Here is a 22,110-nt window from a genome sequence, read left to right on the forward strand (position 1 = left end):
AGTTGGCAGTTGTACTATGTGCCAGTAGAGGCTGCTGCCAAAATCCCCACACTACTAAATTCAAGTCCATACAATCTTCCTTCCACTGGTGGGAAAAAGATAGAACAGTCAAAAATTAGAATGTTAAACATTGTCACACACTTGTGCATGGAAGGCAGCTAAAGGCCTTGATTCCACCTGGCCCTGTTGACATCACTTCCGGGTCCGAGCCTATGGAGGAAGACCTTGTCGGCTCCGGCCCCTTTGATGTCACGTCTGGGCTCGAGCCTATGGCTCAAGACCCTTATGAGCCCGACCCCTCTGACTTCACTTCCTGTCTTCCCCTTTAAAAGTCTCCACCTTTTTCTTATTCCCCCAGTGCTATGTAACTTATTTACGATTTTGTAGCCAGGATACCAATTATATGGGTGGCTGCCCCAAAGCTTGCCAAGGCACTATGTGGAGTTTATGACAACATTTACTTCACATAAAGGATGACAAGCTAATTGATGGCTTTCAGAATCAAATCCTGACTCTCTGGTGTTGCACAGGGTGTTCCCATTTGGGAGCGTATCTGTATGGCAGGAAAGAGAAACTGATGTAAATTATAATGGAAATCTAGAGTATTGTGAACTTATTTATTGCTATGCTACATACTCTGATTTAGCATTAATAATTAAGAGTAAAAGTGCATTTATTTAACTGGATTAAAAATATATTGTGTATAATTTCTTTATACAAATTTGCTAATTAAAAAAGCAGTAAGTGTGCTATATAATAAATGATTAAAATGCCATACATAAAGCATGTTCATATCACATCCAGTTACAAGCGCTCTGTTCTGTGAAGCAAAGATGAAAAAGTAGATGATTCTCCTTGCCATGTTTTAGGCTTCTCTGAGATCTGTAAACTAAAGACTATGGTGATGATTTATGGTGGAGTGGTTTGGTGAAGTTACACTGAATCTCTTTTATATTATAACTGAGAATATACTACCACTCGTACTAATAATAATTATAATAATAACAATAATAATTCTTTACATTTATATAGCTCAAGTGCATTATCCATATTACTAACCGAGAATGCTAAACCGGATGATGGACGCAGGCACATCCGGCCATGGGCCGTAGCTGCAAAAAGACGTACTGCGCAGGCGCAAAAAGAGTCCGCGAGAGGCGGATGAGGAGCCGCGAAAGGCGGACAAGACCACAGAAAAAAGGAGTGAGCACAGAAAAAAGACAAAAAAGGAGAAATGAGGCGCAACGAGCACCGAAAAAAGGAAAAGGCACATAAAAAAGTAGTCAAACGCAGGCAAAGCACGAAACACATTGCACACGAAACTAGACCCAAAAAAAAAAAAAAAAAAGAGGCTCATGCACAACAGCAAGGCAACCCCCCCCCCCTACAGGCACCGGACGGGACACACACCAAGAGGGGGATTCAACAAGCCCATGGAACACAAAAAAAAAGAACACAAAACCACCCCACAGACCCTACAAGCAAGGGACGGGACACACACAAAGAGGGGGATTCAACAAGACACAGGAACACAAAAAGAAAGAAGACGCTCGCGCAACAACAATCCTCAAACACACACACACACACACACATCCATAAGAAGTGACACCCAAAGCCACATATTCTAAAGTGAACGTCAACACCTTCACACTAGACAGCATAGGTGTCAGCATTGGTGGATCTCCTTACAATAAAGCACTATTAACCGTTCAACTGCAGAAAAGGAAACATATTAACAGTGAGTGCGATCCTCCTTATTACTTATCCATATTTCGCATGCTGAGAAAGAAACAAGTCATGAATACACGGTCACGGGTACAAAACGAAAAGGAAAGGATAACAGGAACAAACACACGAACACGAAAGAAACAACAAAATAGACGGCTATGCAGCATGGGTGGATCTCATTACAATAAGGCACTATTAACCGTTCAACCGCAGAAAAGGCTCCATATTAACAGTGAGTGCAATACTCCTTATTACTTATCCATATTTCTAAAAGAAAAAATGTCTCGACTCCAAAAACGCAAAGCTCAACTAAAGCTTCTAACTAACGATGTACCTAAAAGTAAAAACTTTATGAACTGCATTAGATCCTACAATAGTTCATTTGCTTTTGCATCTACCGGAGTAAATATCAGGCCACCGAGAGGCAATGGCCCATACTGCTTTCCCATATTTGCACAAATACTGCATCGCATTGGAACAGTGCACCCTGAAACAAATCAACAACGCAAATATGCACAAATCTACATCCTAGATCCACATGACGCAAGCTATCAATCAAAGTGCTGCATCGCAACAGTCACGTATTCAAAATGAAACACATCCCGTCTCAGACATACGTTAACGGCAAGGAAAGCTACAACGGGCTTCTCACACAGCACAGGCAAATCGATTACAGCTCTAAAACAACACGTCCCAAATACTACACATGCAACAACGCGCCTCTCAAACGGCACAAGCAAAACATACACCAGGAAAATTCATTCGGATTAATGAATGTCATTTGCAATCATTGTCATTCAGTTCACTTCCCTGAAGAAACAACTGGCAATACAAGTAATACATTTACACGTTGTTGTCAAAAGGGTCAAATTAGACTGCCTTCTTTACATTCATATACTGAATATCTACAAAAGCTTCTAACTAACGATGTACCTGAAAGTGAAATCTTTATCAACTGCATTAGATCCTACAAATCGGTATCCACTATGAACATTAACAGTGGCACTGCACGTGACATCCGTCTTGAAAAAATGTTAATTATTGATGAATGTACAATGGCATAAAGTCACTTACTCAACACCATTCATAAACGGAGGAGATTTTAGACAGTGCTTAGCTATTCTTCCAGATGCCATGCACTCAGCTATTGTTCAGTGCACCTTAAAATACGCAGACAATTGGCATTGCTTTCAAAAGATACAGTTAGTAAAAAAGATACGATGTCCAGAACCAGATCATAACAATTGCTTATTACAACTGAGAGATGGTACACTCACCAATACAGATGGACTTCAGCCACATATTATTACAATTCCTCAAGCCTTTATCTGCGACAACTTAGTTGCAGAGAGATTTGGAACAGCAATCTCATTAGACCAAATGCCCCTTTTAACACAACGCACTATATTATGTCCAAAAAATATTAATGTGCAAAACATAAATACCCAAGTCATTCCATTACTTCCTGGAGAGACACAACTCTTTCTAAGCTCTGACAAACTTGACTCTGATCACAACAATAACCATCTTCATTGACCTTACAAGTTCTGAGCTGAAATTACCTTTTACACTTAAACGGCGTGTACAAAGAAATTTTCCAATAAACCTTTACACTGTGCCACACACTTTATTGTTTGCTTTCTATTTGCATCATCTGCACCGTCACACTATTCTATATCTCATTCATACATCACGCTCTTTGTCATTCCCAACACCAGGGGTTGGCGAGCGAAGCGAGCAGGGGGCGGAGCCCCCTAGTCCATATTACTAACTGAGAATGCTAAACCGGATGATGGACGCAGGCACATCCGGCCATGGGCCGTAGCTGCAAAAAGACGTACTGCGCAGGCGCAAAAAGAGTCCGCGAGAGGCGGATGAGGAGCCGCGAAAGGCGGACAAGACCACAGAAAAAAGGAGTGAGCACAGAAAAAAGACAAAAAAGGAGAAATGAGGCGCAACGAGCACCGAAAAAAGGAAAAGGCACATAAAAAAGTAGTCAAACGCAGGCAAAGCACGAAACACATTGCACACGAAACTAGACCCAAAAAAAAAAAAAAAAAAAGGCTCGCGCACAACAGCAAGGCAACCCCCCCCCTACAGGCACCGGACGGGACACACACCAAGAGGGGGATTCAACAAGCCCATGGAACACAAAAAAAAAGAACACAAAACCACCCCACAGACCCTACAAGCAAGGGACGGGACACACACAAAGAGGGGGATTCAACAAGACACAGGAACACAAAAAGAAAGAAGACGCTCGCGCAACAACAATCCTCAAACACACACACACACACACACATCCATAAGAAGTGACACCCAAAGCCACATATTCTAAAGTGAACGTCAACACCTTCACACTAGACAGCATAGGTGTCAGCATTGGTGGATCTCCTTACAATAAAGCACTATTAACCGTTCAACTGCAGAAAAGGAAACATATTAACAGTGAGTGCGATCCTCCTTATTACTTATCCATATTTCGCATGCTGAGAAAGAAACAAGTCATGAATACACGGTCACGGGTACAAAACGAAAAGGAAAGGATAACAGGAACAAACACACGAACACGAAAGAAACAACAAAATAGACGGCTATGCAGCATGGGTGGATCTCATTACAATAAGGCACTATTAACCGTTCAACCGCAGAAAAGGCTCCATATTAACAGTGAGTGCAATACTCCTTATTACTTATCCATATTTCTAAAAGAAAAAATGTCTCGACTCCAAAAACGCAAAGCTCAACTAAAGCTTCTAACTAACGATGTACCTAAAAGTAAAAACTTTATGAACTGCATTAGATCCTACAATAGTTCATTTGCTTTTGCATCTACCGGAGTAAATATCAGGCCACCGAGAGGCAATGGCCCATACTGCTTTCCCATATGTGCACAAATACTGCATCGCATTGGAACAGTGCACCCTGAAACAAATCAACAACGCAAATATGCACAAATCTACATCCTAGATCCACATGACGCAAGCTATCAATCAAAGTGCTGCATCGCAACAGTCACGTATTCAAAACGAAACACATCCCGTCTCAGACATACGTTAACGGCAAGGAAAGCTACAACGGGCTTCTCACACAGCACAGGCAAATCGATTACAGCTCTAAAACAACACGTCCCAAATACTACACATGCAACAACGCGCCTCTCAAACGGCACAAGCAAAACATACACCAGGAAAATTCATTCGGATTAATGAATGTCATTTGCAATCATTGTCATTCAGTTCACTTCCCTGAAGAAACAACTGGCAATACAAGTAATACATTTACACGTTGTTGTCAAAAGGGTCAAATTAGACTGCCTTCTTTACATTCATATACTGAATATCTACAAAAGCTTCTAACTAACGATGTACCTGAAAGTGAAATCTTTATCAACTGCATTAGATCCTACAAATCGGTATCCACTATGAACATTAACAGTGGCACTGCACGTGACATCCGTCTTGAAAAAATGTTAATTATTGATGAATGTACAATGGCATAAAGTCACTTACTCAACACCATTCATAAACGGAGGAGATTTTAGACAGTGCTTAGCTATTCTTCCAGATGCCATGCACTCAGCTATTGTTCAGTGCACCTTAAAATACGCAGACAATTGGCATTGCTTTCAAAAGATACAGTTAGTAAAAAAGATACGATGTCCAGAACCAGATCATAACAATTGCTTATTACAACTGAGAGATGGTACACTCACCAATACAGATGGACTTCAGCCACATATTATTACAATTCCTCAAGCCTTTATCTGCGACAACTTAATTGCAGAGAGATTTGGAACAGCAATCTCATTAGACCAAATGCCCCTTTTAACACAACGCACTATATTATGTCCAAAAAATATTAATGTGCAAAACATAAATACCCAAGTCATTCCATTACTTCCTGGAGAGACACAACTCTTTCTAAGCTCTGACAAACTTGACTCTGATCACAACAATAACCATCTTCATTGACCTTACAAGTTCTGAGCTGAAATTACCTTTTACACTTAAACGGCGTGTACAAAGAAATTTTCCAATAAACCTTTACACTGTGCCACACACTTTATTGTTTGCTTTCTATTTGCATCATCTGCACCGTCACACTATTCTATATCTCATTCATACATCACGCTCTTTGTCATTCCCAACACCAGGGGTTGGCGAGCGAAGCGAGCAGGGGGCGGAGCCCCCTAGTCCATATTACTAACTGAGAATGCTAAACCGGATGATGGACGCAGGCACATCCGGCCATGGGCCGTAGCTGCAAAAAGACGTACTGCGCAGGCGCAAAAAGAGTCCGCGAGAGGCGGATGAGGAGCCGCGAAAGGCGGACAAGACCACAGAAAAAAGGAGTGAGCACAGAAAAAAGACAAAAAAGGAGAAATGAGGCGCAACGAGCACCGAAAAAAGGAAAAGGCACATAAAAAAGTAGTCAAACGCAGGCAAAGCACGAAACACATTGCACACGAAACTAGACCCAAAAAAAAAAAAAAAAAAGGCTCGCGCACAACAGCAAGGCAACCCCCCCCTACAGGCACCGGACGGGACACACACCAAGAGGGGGATTCAACAAGCCCATGGAACACAAAAAAAAAGAACACAAAACCACCCCACAGACCCTACAAGCAAGGGACGGGACACACACAAAGAGGGGGATTCAACAAGACACAGGAACACAAAAAGAAAGAAGACGCTCGCGCAACAACAATCCTAAACCCCCCCCCCCCCCACACACATCCATAAGAAGTGACACCCAAAGCCACATATTCTAAAGTGAACGTCAACACCTTCACACTAGACAGCATAGGTGTCAGCATAGGTGGATCTCCTTACAATAAAGCACTATTAACCGTTCAACTGCAGAAAAGGAAACATATTAACAGTGAGTGCGATCCTCCTTATTACTTATCCATATTTCGGTTAATAGTGCCTTATTGTAATGAGATCCACCCATGCTGCATAGCCGTCTATTTTGTTGTTTCTTTCGTGTTCGTGTGTTTGTTCCTGTTATCCTTTCCTTTTCGTTTTGTACCCGTGACCGTGTATTCATGACTTGTTTCTCTCTCAGCATGCGAAATATGGATAAGTAATAAGGAGGATCGCAGTCACTGTTAATATGTTTCCTTTTCTGCAGTTGAACGGTTAATAGTGCTTTATTGTAAGGAGATCCACCTATGCTGACACCTATGCTGTCTAGTGTGAAGGTGTTGACGTTCACTTTAGAATATGTGGCTTTGGGTGTCACTTCTTATGGATGTGTGTGGGGGGGGGGGTGAGGATTGTTGTTGCGCGAGCGTCTTCTTTCTTTTTGTGTTCCTGTGTCTTGTTGAATCCCCCTCTTTGTGTGTGTCCCGTCCCTTGCTTGTAGGGTCTGTGGGGTGGTTTTGTGTTCTTTTTTTTGTGTTTCATGGGCTTGTTGAATCCCCCTCTTGGTGTGTGTCCCGTCCGGTGCCTGTAGGGGGGGGGGGGGGGGGGTATGCCTTGCTGTTGTGCGCGAGCCTCTTTTTTTTTTTTTTTTTGGGTCTAGTTTCGTGTGCAATGTGTTTCGTGCTTTGCCTGCGTTTGACTACTTTTTTATGTGCCTTTTCCTTTTTTCGGTGCTCGTTGCGCCTCATTTCTCCTTTTTTGTCTTTTTTCTGTGCTCACTCCTTTTTTCTGTGGTCTTGTCCGCCTTTCTCGGCTCCTCAGCCGACTCTCGCGGACTCTTTTTGCGCCTGCGCAGTACGTCTTTTTGCAGCTACGGCCCATGGCCGGATGTGCCTGCGTCCATCATCCGGTTTAGCATTCTCGGTTAGTAATATGGATATGTGAGCAGTGCAAGACAAATGGAAAAATACGGGTATGTGTTTTGTTTCTTGCATTATAGCAGAGAATTCGGAAATATGAAAAATGTAATTATACTTACAGCTCATTATCCTTTTTACTCACTTGATGAGGCAGGTATCTTGTTTCTGGTGTCTAAAGCAAATACTGCCTGGGTTAAAACTACTTTGGGGAGAGTGGCCCAGAGTAGTGTTTGACTGGTGTGGTACATCTGCCATGCTGTAAAGCAATTGTCTTTAGGTGAGCTTTAAGTCAAAACTTACTTGATCTTAATTTTCAGTACAAGGACATTCTGGCTAAACAATCCTGGGATAATTAGGTTTTATGCCTGAATCTTCACAAAATTTGCCACAGGGATAATGGATTTGTCATGGCCAACAGATCACAGCAACATTGCCTTTTGATCTCCTATTCCTATCATTACGAAGAAGAATCAACCAAGGTTTGGAATGTTAACCCACTCATGATAAACAAAAGCTGATATTTAACTGTTCTGAGGCAGATTAATCTTATCCTACTGATGATAAGATGTTGCAGTAGCAATCCTGCTTAATACAAGGAGAACTGCATGTTCAGACTGACCCTTAAGAGCACAAACAGCTCCCCAGCTTGTTTTCTTTCAGAACTGACATCCTTACCAGACATTTTTTATATTGTCTGGGGAAATCCAATTAATCTAAGTACAATACATAACAGGAAATTAAAAGGGTAAATTCATATGTTTTTCATATTGCTTCTTTTTTCTATAGATGGTATGCCTTAATGGAGATCCAGATGTTTGTTTCTCTAACCCTATATAAGTATGAATTCACACTTTTGGATGCACTACCAAAACCTGTGAGTATGTGTTTTTTCTTTCTGTACAGCATGATATAGTCTACTTGCAAATCTAATAGTTGATGGGTAAATCTATAACATACAGTATATATTAAAATTAAACATAAAGGTAAAACTAAGTTGTAGGATTCCAAAAGTTGAAAATAGCAATTTGAAAAATAAACTCATATACTGCCTGCTGCTAAGCAGTTAGCTAGTTTTTGAAATGTTGCTTGTATTAAGTTAGAGCCTGCTGTTTCTCCCTTCTGCATCTAAACATAGTTTATCACAGCGCTGTAGAGTGGCAATGTGTTGCATGTTGGTTGGACATGCAAGTAAGAATTTCACTATGCACATGACAATAATATACCACTACTACTACTACTACCACCAGCATCACACCTCCTACCCCCAAATAATTGACTGCTCCATTAATGTTTGTCTCATTTATACAGACAATTCAGTTTTAGAGCCGGTAGAACACTGTTTATGTAGGAAACAACAAACTGTGTGTATGTGTGCAATTTAGAGAAAAAGTGGACAAGGCTAAAGGTTGAACTAACTTTGCACATGATTTCCATGTTAACATAAGCAGCAGCTCTGACGGATGTTTCAAACACTGTAGTGCAGTCGGTATGTAATGGAAGTTTAAACAGGTGGTTGAAATTTTTTTGTAGTTGTATCTATAGTGTAGAATAATTAAAATTCATTAATGAATTTAGTATGTCTCTTTGCTGTATAAATTTAGTTTCTTTACATGTATATATACACTTGATTTACCTATTTATATATACTACATGGTTGCAATGGAAATAAAAGTATATTTGTTAGTGAAGAAAAGAAGTGACATTTTCTTCAGTGATAAGGCTCTTTATAAGTTTCTAGTTGGCTGAGCTGTTTTGGGAATAAATGTATAGCTGCTTTACCCCAGCTTCAGTTGATATTATGTGTATTGCATTAACACTATAATTATTGAAGCCTACGAAAAACCTTGTAATCCTGGCCCACCTTAAACTTTACACCGGCTGTTACAGACTGAAATCAAAGGCTTCTTCTTTTTGGGCAGCACGGCGCTGTCAGATCTAAACACTAGCGTGGCGAATTGCTTGCATACTGAAGTGACTTTAGCTGCAGGTGGAAGTCCTATTTTACTTATAGTGCCAAACAGAGTTGCATTGCGTTTCAACAGTCTATTAGCCAGCAAAAGCGCTGTGAAGAACCTGTCTGTTGGTACAGTCCTGCCTTTGTCCAGTCTGATAGCGGTCACAGGACATCGTATCTTTGATTGCCGCTACAACAAATTGTTCTGAGCAGGCATCAGCTACAGTGCTGCTCTTGTGAAAAGAATGGAGATAAATGCCATCAAGTCAAAGAGGGAGAATAAAACTGAATAATAAAAAAACTAGCGCTAACTTTTACAAGTAGCCAAAATTTACACCGGGTGTTACAGACTCAAATCAAATGTATGTTTTTATTATACTGTGGAAATAATAATAATGATAATAATAGCAGCTCACTACTGAAGACACGGAGCACCCACTCTCGAACCCAGGACCTTTGAATTATAAGGCAGTTGTACTTACCACTGCGTCATTCAAGAATACGTATAAATTCCCTGTTGATTGACATTTGAGCTTGAGTTTTTAACTCATTGACGGCCACAAATAAATCGAATGCTTTTTTTTCCTTTCTTTATATTCTTGAATAAAAGCGCATGTGTTTATTTGATATTTGGACTAAAGTCTTCACACATTATACACTTCTCGTCATTATTTGTATAACATGGAAAAGTTTCTGCTTTAGGTACGAGTGTTCAGCATTTCTTGCATTTCTCACATTTCCTTTCATCCTATACTTACCCACATCTTTGTAGACATGGAACACACATGAAATGCATGTTTTCCAAATAACGATATGCTGTGTTATTTACCCTGTACAAATCCAGGCAACCCACACAAAGATAAGGAGCCTTGGTTTGAGCTGGGGGACCTTTTTGCCTGAGTTGAGCTCCGTCAAGACGGGGGATGGGACAGCAGGCTGCTTGCTGCTTGTGCTAATCGACACATTTACAAAACAAGACGCTGAAGGTAGAGGTGTGAAGGGATATAAGGTGGGCCGGGATTACAAGTTTTTTGTAGGTTTCAGGAATTCTAGTGTTAAAAGGTGACATGTTTTATCTCTCCAGTGCAGGCATAGGTGGGGGTGAGATTCATTGTTTCAATAATGCTACACCTTTTAAAAGAGCACTTTTACTAGAAGTGTGTTCCATTTATAGGATATGTTAGTTTTGGCTGGATGATTGCATACTCTTTGGAAAATAACTGTACTATGCAGTGAACTGCCAGTAAGCCAATAAAACCTTCTACTGAATTCCAGCTTGATGCCAGTTGACAGACCGTCATTTTGAAGACTGAATCAGATGACCTTAATTTGTGGATTAACTTTATTAAATCATCTCGAGTAGAAACATTTAAAGATTATTTAGGCATTGTACTTCTGAAAATAAGAAAAGAGCTAGCAGTGAATAAGGAAGAAGCCTGAGAAGCATGCAAAATAGACCACACCTGTAAGCAAAATACTTACAAGGTGGAGAGGAAGAGGACATATTTGGCTGCATGCCAAAATAAAATAGATTTGTGTAGGGCCCTCATTTGCCCATTTAGAGAATGAAGGGGTGTTATGCCAGGAAGCTAATTGTGCATGATTATTGTTTTTGATATGTGAGCTTTGTATATTTTTAAACAATATATAAAATGTAATATTCTTATCTCAGTTATTGGACGGCAGCCCTACTACAGATGTATAGGTTTATCTTACAAGGACTCATCCATAGATAAATTTAGACAATGCACTTGCATGATGTAAAGGGCTTGGTAGCTGGCTGACCAAGGAGAGATGGAATCTGGGACTAGAATGTTTGTCTCATTATCAAACATTCATTCATTATCTGTATCTGCTTTGCCTAATTCAGTGTCATGGAGACTGGACCCCATTCTAGCAGTATTTAGTACAAGGCAACTAACCTGGTTTGTATCAGGCACCAGTCTATCACAGGTCACACTTATGCATTCAGTCAGCTTAGAATTGACAGTTAAGTCTGTGTGCATTTGTTTGTGTAGGAGGAAAAAAACACACACACACACATACACACAGACAGACAAGAGGTAAGTGTACAAACCGTGCAGAAATAGCAGCCGCCTTGTGATTTAAAGTTAGTCTCCTGACACTGTGCTAATTACTGTGCCATCATTTTATTTATTTATATCTGGATATATATATATATATATATATATATATATATATATATATATATATATATATATATATATATATATATATATATATATATCCATCCATTATCCAACAAGCTATATCCTAACTACAGGGTCACGGGGGTGTATATATATATATATATATATATCCATCCATCCATCCATCCATTTTCCAACCCGCTGAATCCGAACACAGGGTCACGGGGGTCTGCTGGAGCCAATCCCAGCCAACACAGGGCACAAGGCAGGGAACCAATCCCGGGCAGGGTGCCAACCCACCGCAGGGCACACACAAACACACCCACACACCAAGCACACACTAGGGCCAATTTAGAATCACCAATCCACCTAACCTGCATGTCTTTGGACTATGGGAGGAAAACGGAGCACCCGGAGGAAACCCACGCAGACACGGGGAGAACATGCAAACTCCACGCAGGGTGGACCCGGGAAGCGAACCCAGGTCTCCTAACTGTGAGGCAGCAGCGCTACCACTGCGCCACCGTGCATTTATATATATATATATATAATATAATATTGTGGAGGCTTGCCGGCTTTCCAGTCCGGCCCTCACCCCCAGGTCGCTAGGAGGAGCCCTCCGGACAGCATATTGGTGCCCCGAGTTCCAGCAGGGCCTAATGGACTTTGTAGTTTCTATACACAGCCCTGCTGGATACCTTGGGGGCCGCCAGGAGTCGCTGTGAAGGGGCTAGTGGACTCTTGTATGCCCTATAACCCGGGAGTGCATGTTAGTCACGTGACTCAAGGAAGTGACGTGCTCCCGGGATGAAGAAAAGGACTGTTTGCCCTGACCCGGAAGGAAAACGGACTTGTGGGTTTGGCTTGGAACCATTTCCGGGTCAGGGGCTATAAAAGGCCTCTGGGTAAGCCCAGACATTTGAGCTGAGCTGGGAGGAAGGTGGGCTAAGTGTCTGGGCGAGGAGGATTGTGTTAGTTACTTGAGAGAATTGTTTATTGTGTTCATGAGTGTGTGGAGGAGAGTGCTTGGTGCACTACTGTACAATAATAAAATAAAATATTGTTGTACTTTCACCTGGTCTGAAGAGTGGTACCTGAGGGTTCAAGAGGTGGACAAACGCTTCATCTGTTTATATATATATATATAAAGGCAAAGCCTTCACTGATTCTCCCACTTTCCATATAGGTGGGAAGCTGAAATTTCACGTGCTCATTCCTTACGGTGTACTTACAAAAGTTAGGTATGTTTCATGTCCTATTGCAACACCCAAGGGATGGAGAAATGGGTGTACCCCCTAAACTGTATATATAGATAGGGGAAACCCGTCCTCACTATTTCTGTGACTTCCAATATACATAGGAAGCCCAAATTTCCCATGCTCATCCTTTACACTGTACTTACAAATGTTAAGTATGTTTCATTTCGTACCATGCCCCATAACGAACTTTCGAAAATAACGTCTTCTTTTTGGCGGTTCTCACCATTATGCCGTAAGGAACTTTCAGAACTGACATCTCCTTTTGGTGGTTTCATTTCTTATTTCCGTTAACAGACGATTTATTTCATGGCAGAGATGCACAAGGGTCGCCCCAGGGTCCCCCTTCCTTTTTCCGCACGTCCACTGTCTGTACACCTAACACAAGGTTGGCTCCCTGTGTATATACATTAACGACATCCAGCGCTCATGTGCCTCCTCACTCGCTTCCTTACTTTCCTCAGCTGTTCGTCGTGCTCACTACTCCCTTCTTTACTCCACTGCTTCAAGCCTGTTATTGTTCGCCTTCCTTCATGTCTTCCTGCTGGTGACTCCTGCCTTTTCTTTTACTCTAATGCTTCAAGGCTGTCATTGTTGGGCTTCCTTAATTGCTCACGTAAGTCTTCCTGGTGCTGACTTCTGCTTTTCATTTCCTGCTCCACCGCTTCTCGCCTTCCTTTGTACTTTCTCGTTACAATCATCAAATTCACTCTCAATACTAAAATAAGCCTACAACAATTACATTGACAATCATGTTACGTTATTTTTAAAATGTTTCCTTTTCTTTTTCATAACTTCTTTAACACACTACTTCTCCGCTGCAAAGTGCGGGTTATTTTGCTAGTATATACATATATGTATACATTTCTCAGTAAATGTCCCTTAATATTTGTGTTATTTGTGTCTTTGATAATTTCCTGTTTTAATTTATATATACTAAGGACTAGATTAATTCACCCGGTGTCACTCTGTATGCCATGTGATGGGCAAAGACCCTTCAAGGTCTCAGCCACTAAAGCCGGAATACTCTTTAAGGTCTTTAACACTAGAATTACCAGAGTCTACGAAAAAACTCGTAGATCCGGCCCACCTTAAAACCGTTCTCACCTCTCTTTTGTCTTCTAAATGTGCCGATTAAGAGGAGCAGCGAGCAGCCGGCTATTCCACCCCCCACCGTCGCCAAACGTTCAATAAATTTTCCCAGCTCATGGCTTGTTTGATTATCTGGGAGTGACTGAACTGCTGGAGTTTTAGAATGAAAATAATAGATGTTATTTGGAATAGATGCATTTCATGCGTGTTCCGTTTCTACAGTAATCTGTGTAAACACATTGCTAAAACAGAAACTTTTTCATATTTTAGTAATAAATGTTACAAAATGTAGGCATAAACTATAGAATCTGTGAAGCCTGAAGTCCAAACATCAAATAAACATTTTCACAAAAGGTTCAAGGATGATACAACAGCTTCCGTGGCTTAACGCTACGGTTTGCTGACTTGGGGCACAACAGCCCTGTCGTGCTATAGAGACGTGAGTTCGATTCTCAGCTTTAAAGGAAGTGTTTTTTTTTTTTTTCCTCAAACGGACATTGAATTTATAAATTGGTATGCACTGTAAATCGTTATCTTTAAAATGTCAATCGCGGTTATTTCTGTTGATTAATTCATGCTTTTTTACTTAGAGTCAGAACAGGAGCCTTTTCTGCTTATTCAGCTTCTGATCTGACTCAAACAGCGCCAGTATAACTTCACACCCGATCTGACGCTGTTCGTTTTCAAATAATATTGCATTACTTCGATGATGTTTTCTGAGTGGTACTATTCGCGTCATAAAATGATTTCTTCAAAACGTCACATATATTTGTCTTTCTTTTTTTAAAATGTGCGTTGTGGCACGCAGCAACTGGCCACCTGCATGTTCTTGCTATATGCAATCATCATATTCAAATGTTAAAAGTTATATAGCACAGAATGGAAATCAGCAGTTCTTAGCATTGCACCACACAAGCTGTCATATCAACCGCCTACTGTAACTTGCTTTCTTTTTTCTTCGTTATAGTCTTGAATAAAAGTGCACTTGTTTTGTTATACTTTTACATCAACATATGTTCCTGTGTTTGAGCTACATGGGCATGCTCAAAAAATACACGTATAATGCCACGAAATGTGCATGCAGGCACTTCAGTTCGCAAGCATTGGTACGACAATGCAGTCACAAGTACACTGCAGGGCTTTAGCGCATCTTTATGTGAAAACAGCAGCATCAGATGGGGAGTGTCTGATGATTGCATATAGCGCTGAAGTTACTGCTCTTTACTATGCTTTCCTCTGCATGTCCTGGAGTACAAAAGAAACAGCATACAGCAACACGTGGGGACTGGCAATATTGGGGGAAAAAACACGCGTTCGTATGTATCGTGATATACTGCAGAACTATAGCGCGTCTTTATGTGAAAACAGCAGTGTCACGTGGGGGGCGGTAGGGAAGTATCCTGAACGCGACTGAGACAATGAAAAGTGAATTAAAAAAAAAATAATAAAGCTAACCTTTACAAATATCATAAATTACACCAGCTGTTACAGACTGAAATCAAATGTATCTTTTTATTCTAAAATAGTGAAAATAAGAACACTTCTCAAAATGGAGTTGTGCAGGATCGAACTCACGACCTTTGGATTCCCAGTCAGCAACTGATACTGTTGCGCTACGGAAGCAGTGATAACTAATGCGTGTCAAAGTCGCACACTAAGGCGGCTTTTTTTGGCGGTGGCTTTTTTTTTGTACCTTTTGTGAAAGTGTGTCTTTGATATTTGGACTTCAGGCTTCATACATTATATAGTTTATGCCTACATTTTGTCATTTGCTACTAGAATATTGTAAACTGTTTCTGTTTTAACAATGTGTTTACACATATTACTGTAGAAATGCAACACATATGAAATGCGTGTGTTCCAAATAACAATCTTATTATTTCTACTCTAAAACTCCACTTCACTCCCAGATAATCAATTAAGGCATTAGCTGGGAAAAGCTTGTTTACGTTCTAAGTCGTTGGGGGGATGGAATAACCGGCTGCTGGCAGCTTGTCTTTATCAGTACATTTAGATGACAAAAGACGCTGGCGGAGAGGTGAGAACGGTTTTAAGAAGCGATTTAAGGTGTGCCGGATCTACGAGTTTTTTCGTAGGCTCTGGTAATTCTAGTGTTAAGACTTGGCCAGCACCAGAGAATCTGTGCCTGTATTCATCAAACATCTCAGAGTAGAAAAACGGTCCTAACTGGCTCAAATTTGACACATCTTTGGTCCTACATTTAGAAGTATGAGTTAGCATTTTATCAATTTTCCTAATTTAGGAAACTACTTCTAATTTCACGATGATTTAGGAGAGCTTGTGAGCTGTCCTAACTTGGTAGGAGCTACTAGAAGATGATGTTCAGGTAGAGAATGGCACACAAATCCCAGGAAAAGCTGAATGTTTTGGAATTTTGGACAATAATGGAGTCATTTGATTTGAGAGCAATTGAATGATATGTGTAACATATGTTGTGTGATCTCTCCATCTATGTGGAGAAGCCATGAGCAAGTGTTGGTAATATTATGTAGGATTAGATAGGACAAATTCTTTTTCTAGTCAATTTTAGTGCAATTCCTAGGAGTAATTCTGAGGCTCTTGATAATTACAGGCACTGGTCTGTTTATTTTGGGACTTGAGATTCAATTGTGATTTAAAATGAGGTAACCCAGAAAATGATGAATCCTGACATAGCAGTAAATTAAAATGTCATATTGTTTCTTTCCTTAATCTTAACTACACTTTCTTTTTTTCATAGAGTCTTCATCATTTAGTGGGAACCCAACAGCCTGAGGGACCTTGCAGAGTTCATTACAAACAGATAAAGTAGCACATGGAAAAAATCCTGTGGATTGACTTATAGTGTCTATGTTTCTGTAAAAATTGTGTCAGAAATTTGTTCTATCTAGAGCATGGGTGTCCAACTCTGGTCCTTGTGGGCCACAGTGGCTCCAGGTTTTCATTCTAACCATCTTCTTAATTAGTGAGCCGTTTTTGCTGCTGTTTAACTTGTTTTGCCTTAGTTTTAATTGACGTGACTCAGACATTGCCTTAGTTGTTTGTTTTTTTCTTAATGAGCAGCCAAAAAATAATCAGACACAAAACAAGTTGCCACATGAACAGCTCACCTGAAAATAAAGAAAGGTGAAGGTCTCTATCATGTTGGTTTGCTCAGGTCACCAAAACATCTTGATGGTGGTCTCAAAAAAAGCAGAAAATCAACAGTCTGCTGTGGCAGAATGAGAGCAGCAACAAGTCCTGACATTCAGTGAAGGCTTTCATTAACAGCAACAATTGGCTTCTCATTAAGAAACTGGTTGGAGTGAAATTGGCTAGAATTTGACATTCCAATTTAGCTGGTCATCTGTTGGCTCGTTTCACATCTCATTTCTGTTTGGCTGCCATTTAACGAAGAAAGATAAATTTTAAGGACGGAATCCTTAAAAACAAGACCATTAAAATGAAGGGAAAGGAGTTAATTAGCAATGAAAACTGCTCGCTGATTAGGAAAAGGGTTAGAATAAAAGAGCATAGCCACTGTGGCCCACCAAGGCCAGAATTGGACACTCCTGGCCTAGAGCATTGGCTCTGCTTCCATTTTTTTAAAAAGAGCACATGCCTCCATCAATGAATTCATATGTAAGTTCAGTATAAAAAATAATGTTTATTAATGTATTAAACTACTTGTTGTGAAATGTTCAATGTAGAAACAGGGATTCCAAGACATTTTTTTCAGAATAAATACTTATTAGAGTTAAGTGCACTATACTGTAGCTCTTTCATTGTTTTTGTGAAATATTTTTTCCTTGCTTGTTACAATAAGCAGAAATATAGAAAATAGGCAAGAGAAACACTGGAGAGGCATGAGAGGGCTTAGAAACGGAGTACTAGTGAATTGATCATAGCTTGCTTAAATAACATCTCCCATGGCAACAAGCTTCCGTCTTGTTTTTTAAAGAACATGTACCTTATTCCATGCATTAATATATCAGCTAAGACTTAAAAAAAATTAAGTATTAAACCTTGTATTATGAAATGCTAACTCTAGAAAATGGTTTCTAAAATATATTTTTCTCTGAGAAGGAAATACTTATGGGAGTTAAGTGCACTACAGCTCTTTGGTCCTTTTTGTAAAATGTTTGTTCCTTTCCAACCAATAATTTTTATTGGAGCACTCTGGTAATTTAATTAACAGGACAAATAGATAATTTCCTATTCAGAAACTGTATTTATTGGTTGGCAGAAACAGAGAAGTAGTAGAGCTCCAGGACAAAGACGCAACTAAAAATTATGGAAGGTGATGGCCATTACATCTATTTATTTAGATGTACTGACAGTAATTGAGATGTCAGTCTTCTGTCTAAACCACAAAGGAGGTGTTCATTGCTCACTTCATGATCATAAAGACTTAAATATGAACTACAAATGTCAAATGTTGTATGATTTTAATATACATATAAGGTCAGATAATCAGAATAAAGCTAACGCATGTATTACATCAGAACATGAAGTTCTGAACAAACAAAGGTAATGTTCTCTTCTCATTTCTTATGTACGACCTGTTGAGTTTTTTTTTTTGGTTTGATATTAAAATATAAACAGTCTCTGAAAGCAAAGGTAATGTTGGAGTGAACTGTATCCTGTTCTTTATAACTCTCATCTTCTCATGCCATCTTCTCAATTGCTTTTCCTAGTGAGGGTCACACCAGCAGCAGATCAATTAGGTCACCCCAGACTTCCCTGTCCCCAGCTACATATTCCAGGTCTTCCTAGAAAATCACCATACATTCCTAAGCCAATTGAGAGATAAAATCCCTCTGGCCTGCCTTGGGTCTGCTGTAGGGTTGGACAAACCCAGAGAGCAACACAATGGGCGTGCAAACCACCTCAACTTACACATTTTTAAGTTTTAAGGTTATTTGTGTAGACCAATGAAAAAAAAATGTTAATTACAGTAAACAGAGTAAAACCTCAGTTTTTAATGCAGTGAAATTTTAAAATGTATGAATACGGTTTAAAGACACTCTGTTTGTGTATTTTAATTAATTAGTGAATTGATTTTGACTTTTGTATTCATTTCTTATGTACATCCTGTTGAGTTTTCTGTTTTGGTTTGATATTAAAATATTTACAGTCTCTGAAATATCTTAGTAAACCATGTGACATTTCGTATTTTTGTGTTATGTTGTAGTTTACCATGTTATGTTTTGGTCCACTGTGTTTTATTGCATTGTTGTTTGACCATAGTAGTGCTTTGTATGTACGTTTCCTGTAACAGCTCTGAATAAGTAAAATTTGAATTAATTGCTACTATGCTTACCTACTTTAGATGAATGACTCGGGTCTTACACATGCTTGACTTTTCTGTTCCTTTAGTGAAAATGCCTTCTTTCTGTTGGCACCAAACTCTTGTTTTATTCTTAGGCGCCTATATTATTATACTACAATACTAGGCACTCCTAAAGTTATCCTACAAGCCTACCGTCATGCAGCTGTACACACCTTCTCTTATTGCAAGGTCAAATTTATTTAAAGGTAGCAAAAAATCAGTTTTTTTCCTCTTGCTTTAACTCCACTTACATTCTAGTGATTTTTATGAACAGTAGAATGAAAAAGGCTGGCAACTGACATATTTAGAAAAGATGTGTGAAATGTAATGCTGTTATTCATTCTGAATGACCGTATTTTATCCATGTATACTTTTGTCATCACTAGCATACACCAATTCATGTCTCAGAATCTGCTGCAGAAGCGCTCTAGAACATCCATTTATAGTAGTGAACCCAGATATTTAATTTGCAAACGCGAGGTACAGTATGGTTCTTTAAGCCTTCTAGAATTCTTGCCTTTTTTGTCCTACAATTTCCTAATCAACAGTATTCTGTATGGATGGGGAATATTTTAAATGATCCTTTTATATGACTATTTTTCTATATGTTTTATATTAGTAAGTCCAAAAAACTTTTAAAAGAACCAGCCCATGGAAATGCATTTGAATCCATATTCTAAAAATCCTGATCTGTATTTCTAGTATTCTGGGCAGCAGCTCCTAATGCTTGCTTTTCATCACAAGCTTTTCTGACTTTCCATTAGATGAGTTACACAGTCTGGTACTTTGTTTTTAATCTCACTTGCTGTCACCTATTTTTGGACTTGGATGCGCTTCATGAAATGCATCTTAGAGAGCTGATAAGATGCTAATGTTGTTTCTTCTTTGTTCAGCACAAGTTGACTGAGCCTCTGATTTCATGTGGCAAGAAGTGAAGGAGATAAATCTACCATCAGCTTCATTTCTTAGACATGCACACACTACTTTCTATTTCCCCCAGTGCTAGTTCTAAATTTCATTATACATTCCATTTCTAAGTCTTGCAATAAGAAGATAAAGTGACACTTACTGGAATGCTGAAAATAGTAACATAAGAAGCACGTTGAAAAATTAAATATTTTTAACTGTAGATAAGTAAAAAATTTTCCAAGACATGTTCTATTCTGTCATTTGGGGAGGAAACTAAAGTCTTCTGAGGAATACCCTGTGAACACTGGATGAGGTAGGGAATTATGTGACCACCAGCAAGAAGGCCCCTACTGTGTAAATGAATAGTGGCATACAGTAGAGGTGGGTCATGTCAACAATGCTAAATTCGGTCAAAAACAGGTAACAGAATACATCTTAAAATATTTCATATCTCTTGCCCTCGGTATCCTTGTGTGTCTGAACCTCTCTTTACCAGTGCTCCCTTTCTCAAGTGTGTTCTCTTAAAGCCTGCTTCTCAGATGGTATCATTTTGAGGCACCTCTTGTCTGCTTTAATACTTTGACGTCTCAGTGTGCCACCTATGCCTTAACTCAGGGATCCTGGTGGGCCGCAGTGGCTGCAGGTTTTCCTTCCAACCAGTTTCCTAATTAGAAGACCGTCCTTGCTGATAATGAATCTTGGTATTTAACTATTTGGCTTGTTAGTGCTTTTGTTTATCCAAGAGAAATTTTAATTGCACTGTAGAGTTTCCTTCTCCAAGAACATTGTTCAGGTGTTTTGTGGACCAGACATTTAAACTAAATGGTCCTTCCAATTTCCCTCTCATTTATTTCTAAACATTGTTAACACAGATACTTCATGGTGGATATGCACACATTTAAATGGATGCACCTTAGCTGGAGTGCTGTTGGTTTATTGGTTATCAGCATTTCATCTTTAGGGCACCACTTCCCCCAGAATGCTAGATGGCAGCTCCCCTGAAATGCAGCAGTGCCCTGGATTCCCACAAGGCACTATGGGACTTGGAGTTCTTTATCTCAGCTCTGTTGGGTACTGTGGGTGCCAAGGGGTGCTGTAAAAATGGAAGAGCCATATGGCATGGGGTTTCTGCCTAATCCAGAAGTGCTTACAGACCACATGGGCAGAACAGAAGCACTTCCAGCTTGGTCACTATAAGAGGACTTGCCAACTTCAGAGCAATGAGCCAGAGATGGGAGGTGGAGGACAAAGCTTGTGAGGAGGAGTGGAGGTGAAGAACAGAGAGAAAGGATTGTGTGTGTCATATTATTTGGTGCTACTGTACTGTACTGTATACTATACTGTGCTGTGTGCTGTGAAGAGGGGAACTGCAGAAAACGCTTCCCCACTGAAGAATAAAACGTGTGCTGTGTTAGAACTTGTGTCTTAGCCTGTCTGTGTCGGGGTTTGGGGAGTGGTGTGCCTCCTGGTGGTCCATATAGGAAATAATTAAAACTTAAATGCTGCTGCTAAAAACTAAAATAGGCAATTAAGGGTTCTGAATTGTAATAGGTAAGATAACTAAAATTATTCCAAAAAACATATAGATTTAGTGTAAATAAATGAATGCTAATTAAGAAAGTGGTTGCAGTGAAAACCTGCAGCTACTGTGGACCTCCAGGACTGTAATTGAGGACCTTTGATCTACAATATAACTGAAATTTGTCTTTGATGAATGAACGTGTTAACGAGGCATATAGGTAAAGTTTCATTATCAAGAAGGACTGAGTTCTATTTAAGATACTGGCTGTAATGAAAACCTGTAGCCATTGCAGCCCTCCAGTACAGTGGAACCTCGGTTCACGATCATAATTCGTTCCAAAACTCTGGTCGTAAACCGATTTGGTCGTGAACCGAAGCAATTTCCCCCATAGGATTGTATG

The 22,110-nt window shown here is 39.8% G+C and overlaps 1 protein-coding gene across 2 annotated transcripts in view; it reads left to right on the forward strand.

The window, feature by feature from the left end:
- Window positions 1-17,634, forward strand: part of LOC114648040 (24-hydroxycholesterol 7-alpha-hydroxylase) — a 149,686-nt gene extending 132,052 nt beyond the window's left edge. The window contains exons 11-12 of one of the 2 annotated variants that reach the window (XM_028796831.2): window positions 8,303-8,390; window positions 16,709-17,634. In XM_028796831.2, the coding sequence (XP_028652664.2) occupies window positions 8,303-8,390; window positions 16,709-16,780 (160 nt within the window). In that variant the 3' untranslated portion in view covers window positions 16,781-17,634. The remainder of the gene's footprint in view (window positions 1-8,302; window positions 8,391-16,708) is intronic. The other variant, XM_051925604.1, reaches the window with a different exon arrangement.
- The last annotated feature ends 4,476 nt before the right edge of the window (window positions 17,635-22,110 follow it).

This window comes from Erpetoichthys calabaricus, chromosome 3 (assembly GCF_900747795.2).
Source record: "Erpetoichthys calabaricus chromosome 3, fErpCal1.3, whole genome shotgun sequence".
Taxonomy (NCBI): Eukaryota; Metazoa; Chordata; class Cladistia; order Polypteriformes; family Polypteridae; genus Erpetoichthys; species Erpetoichthys calabaricus.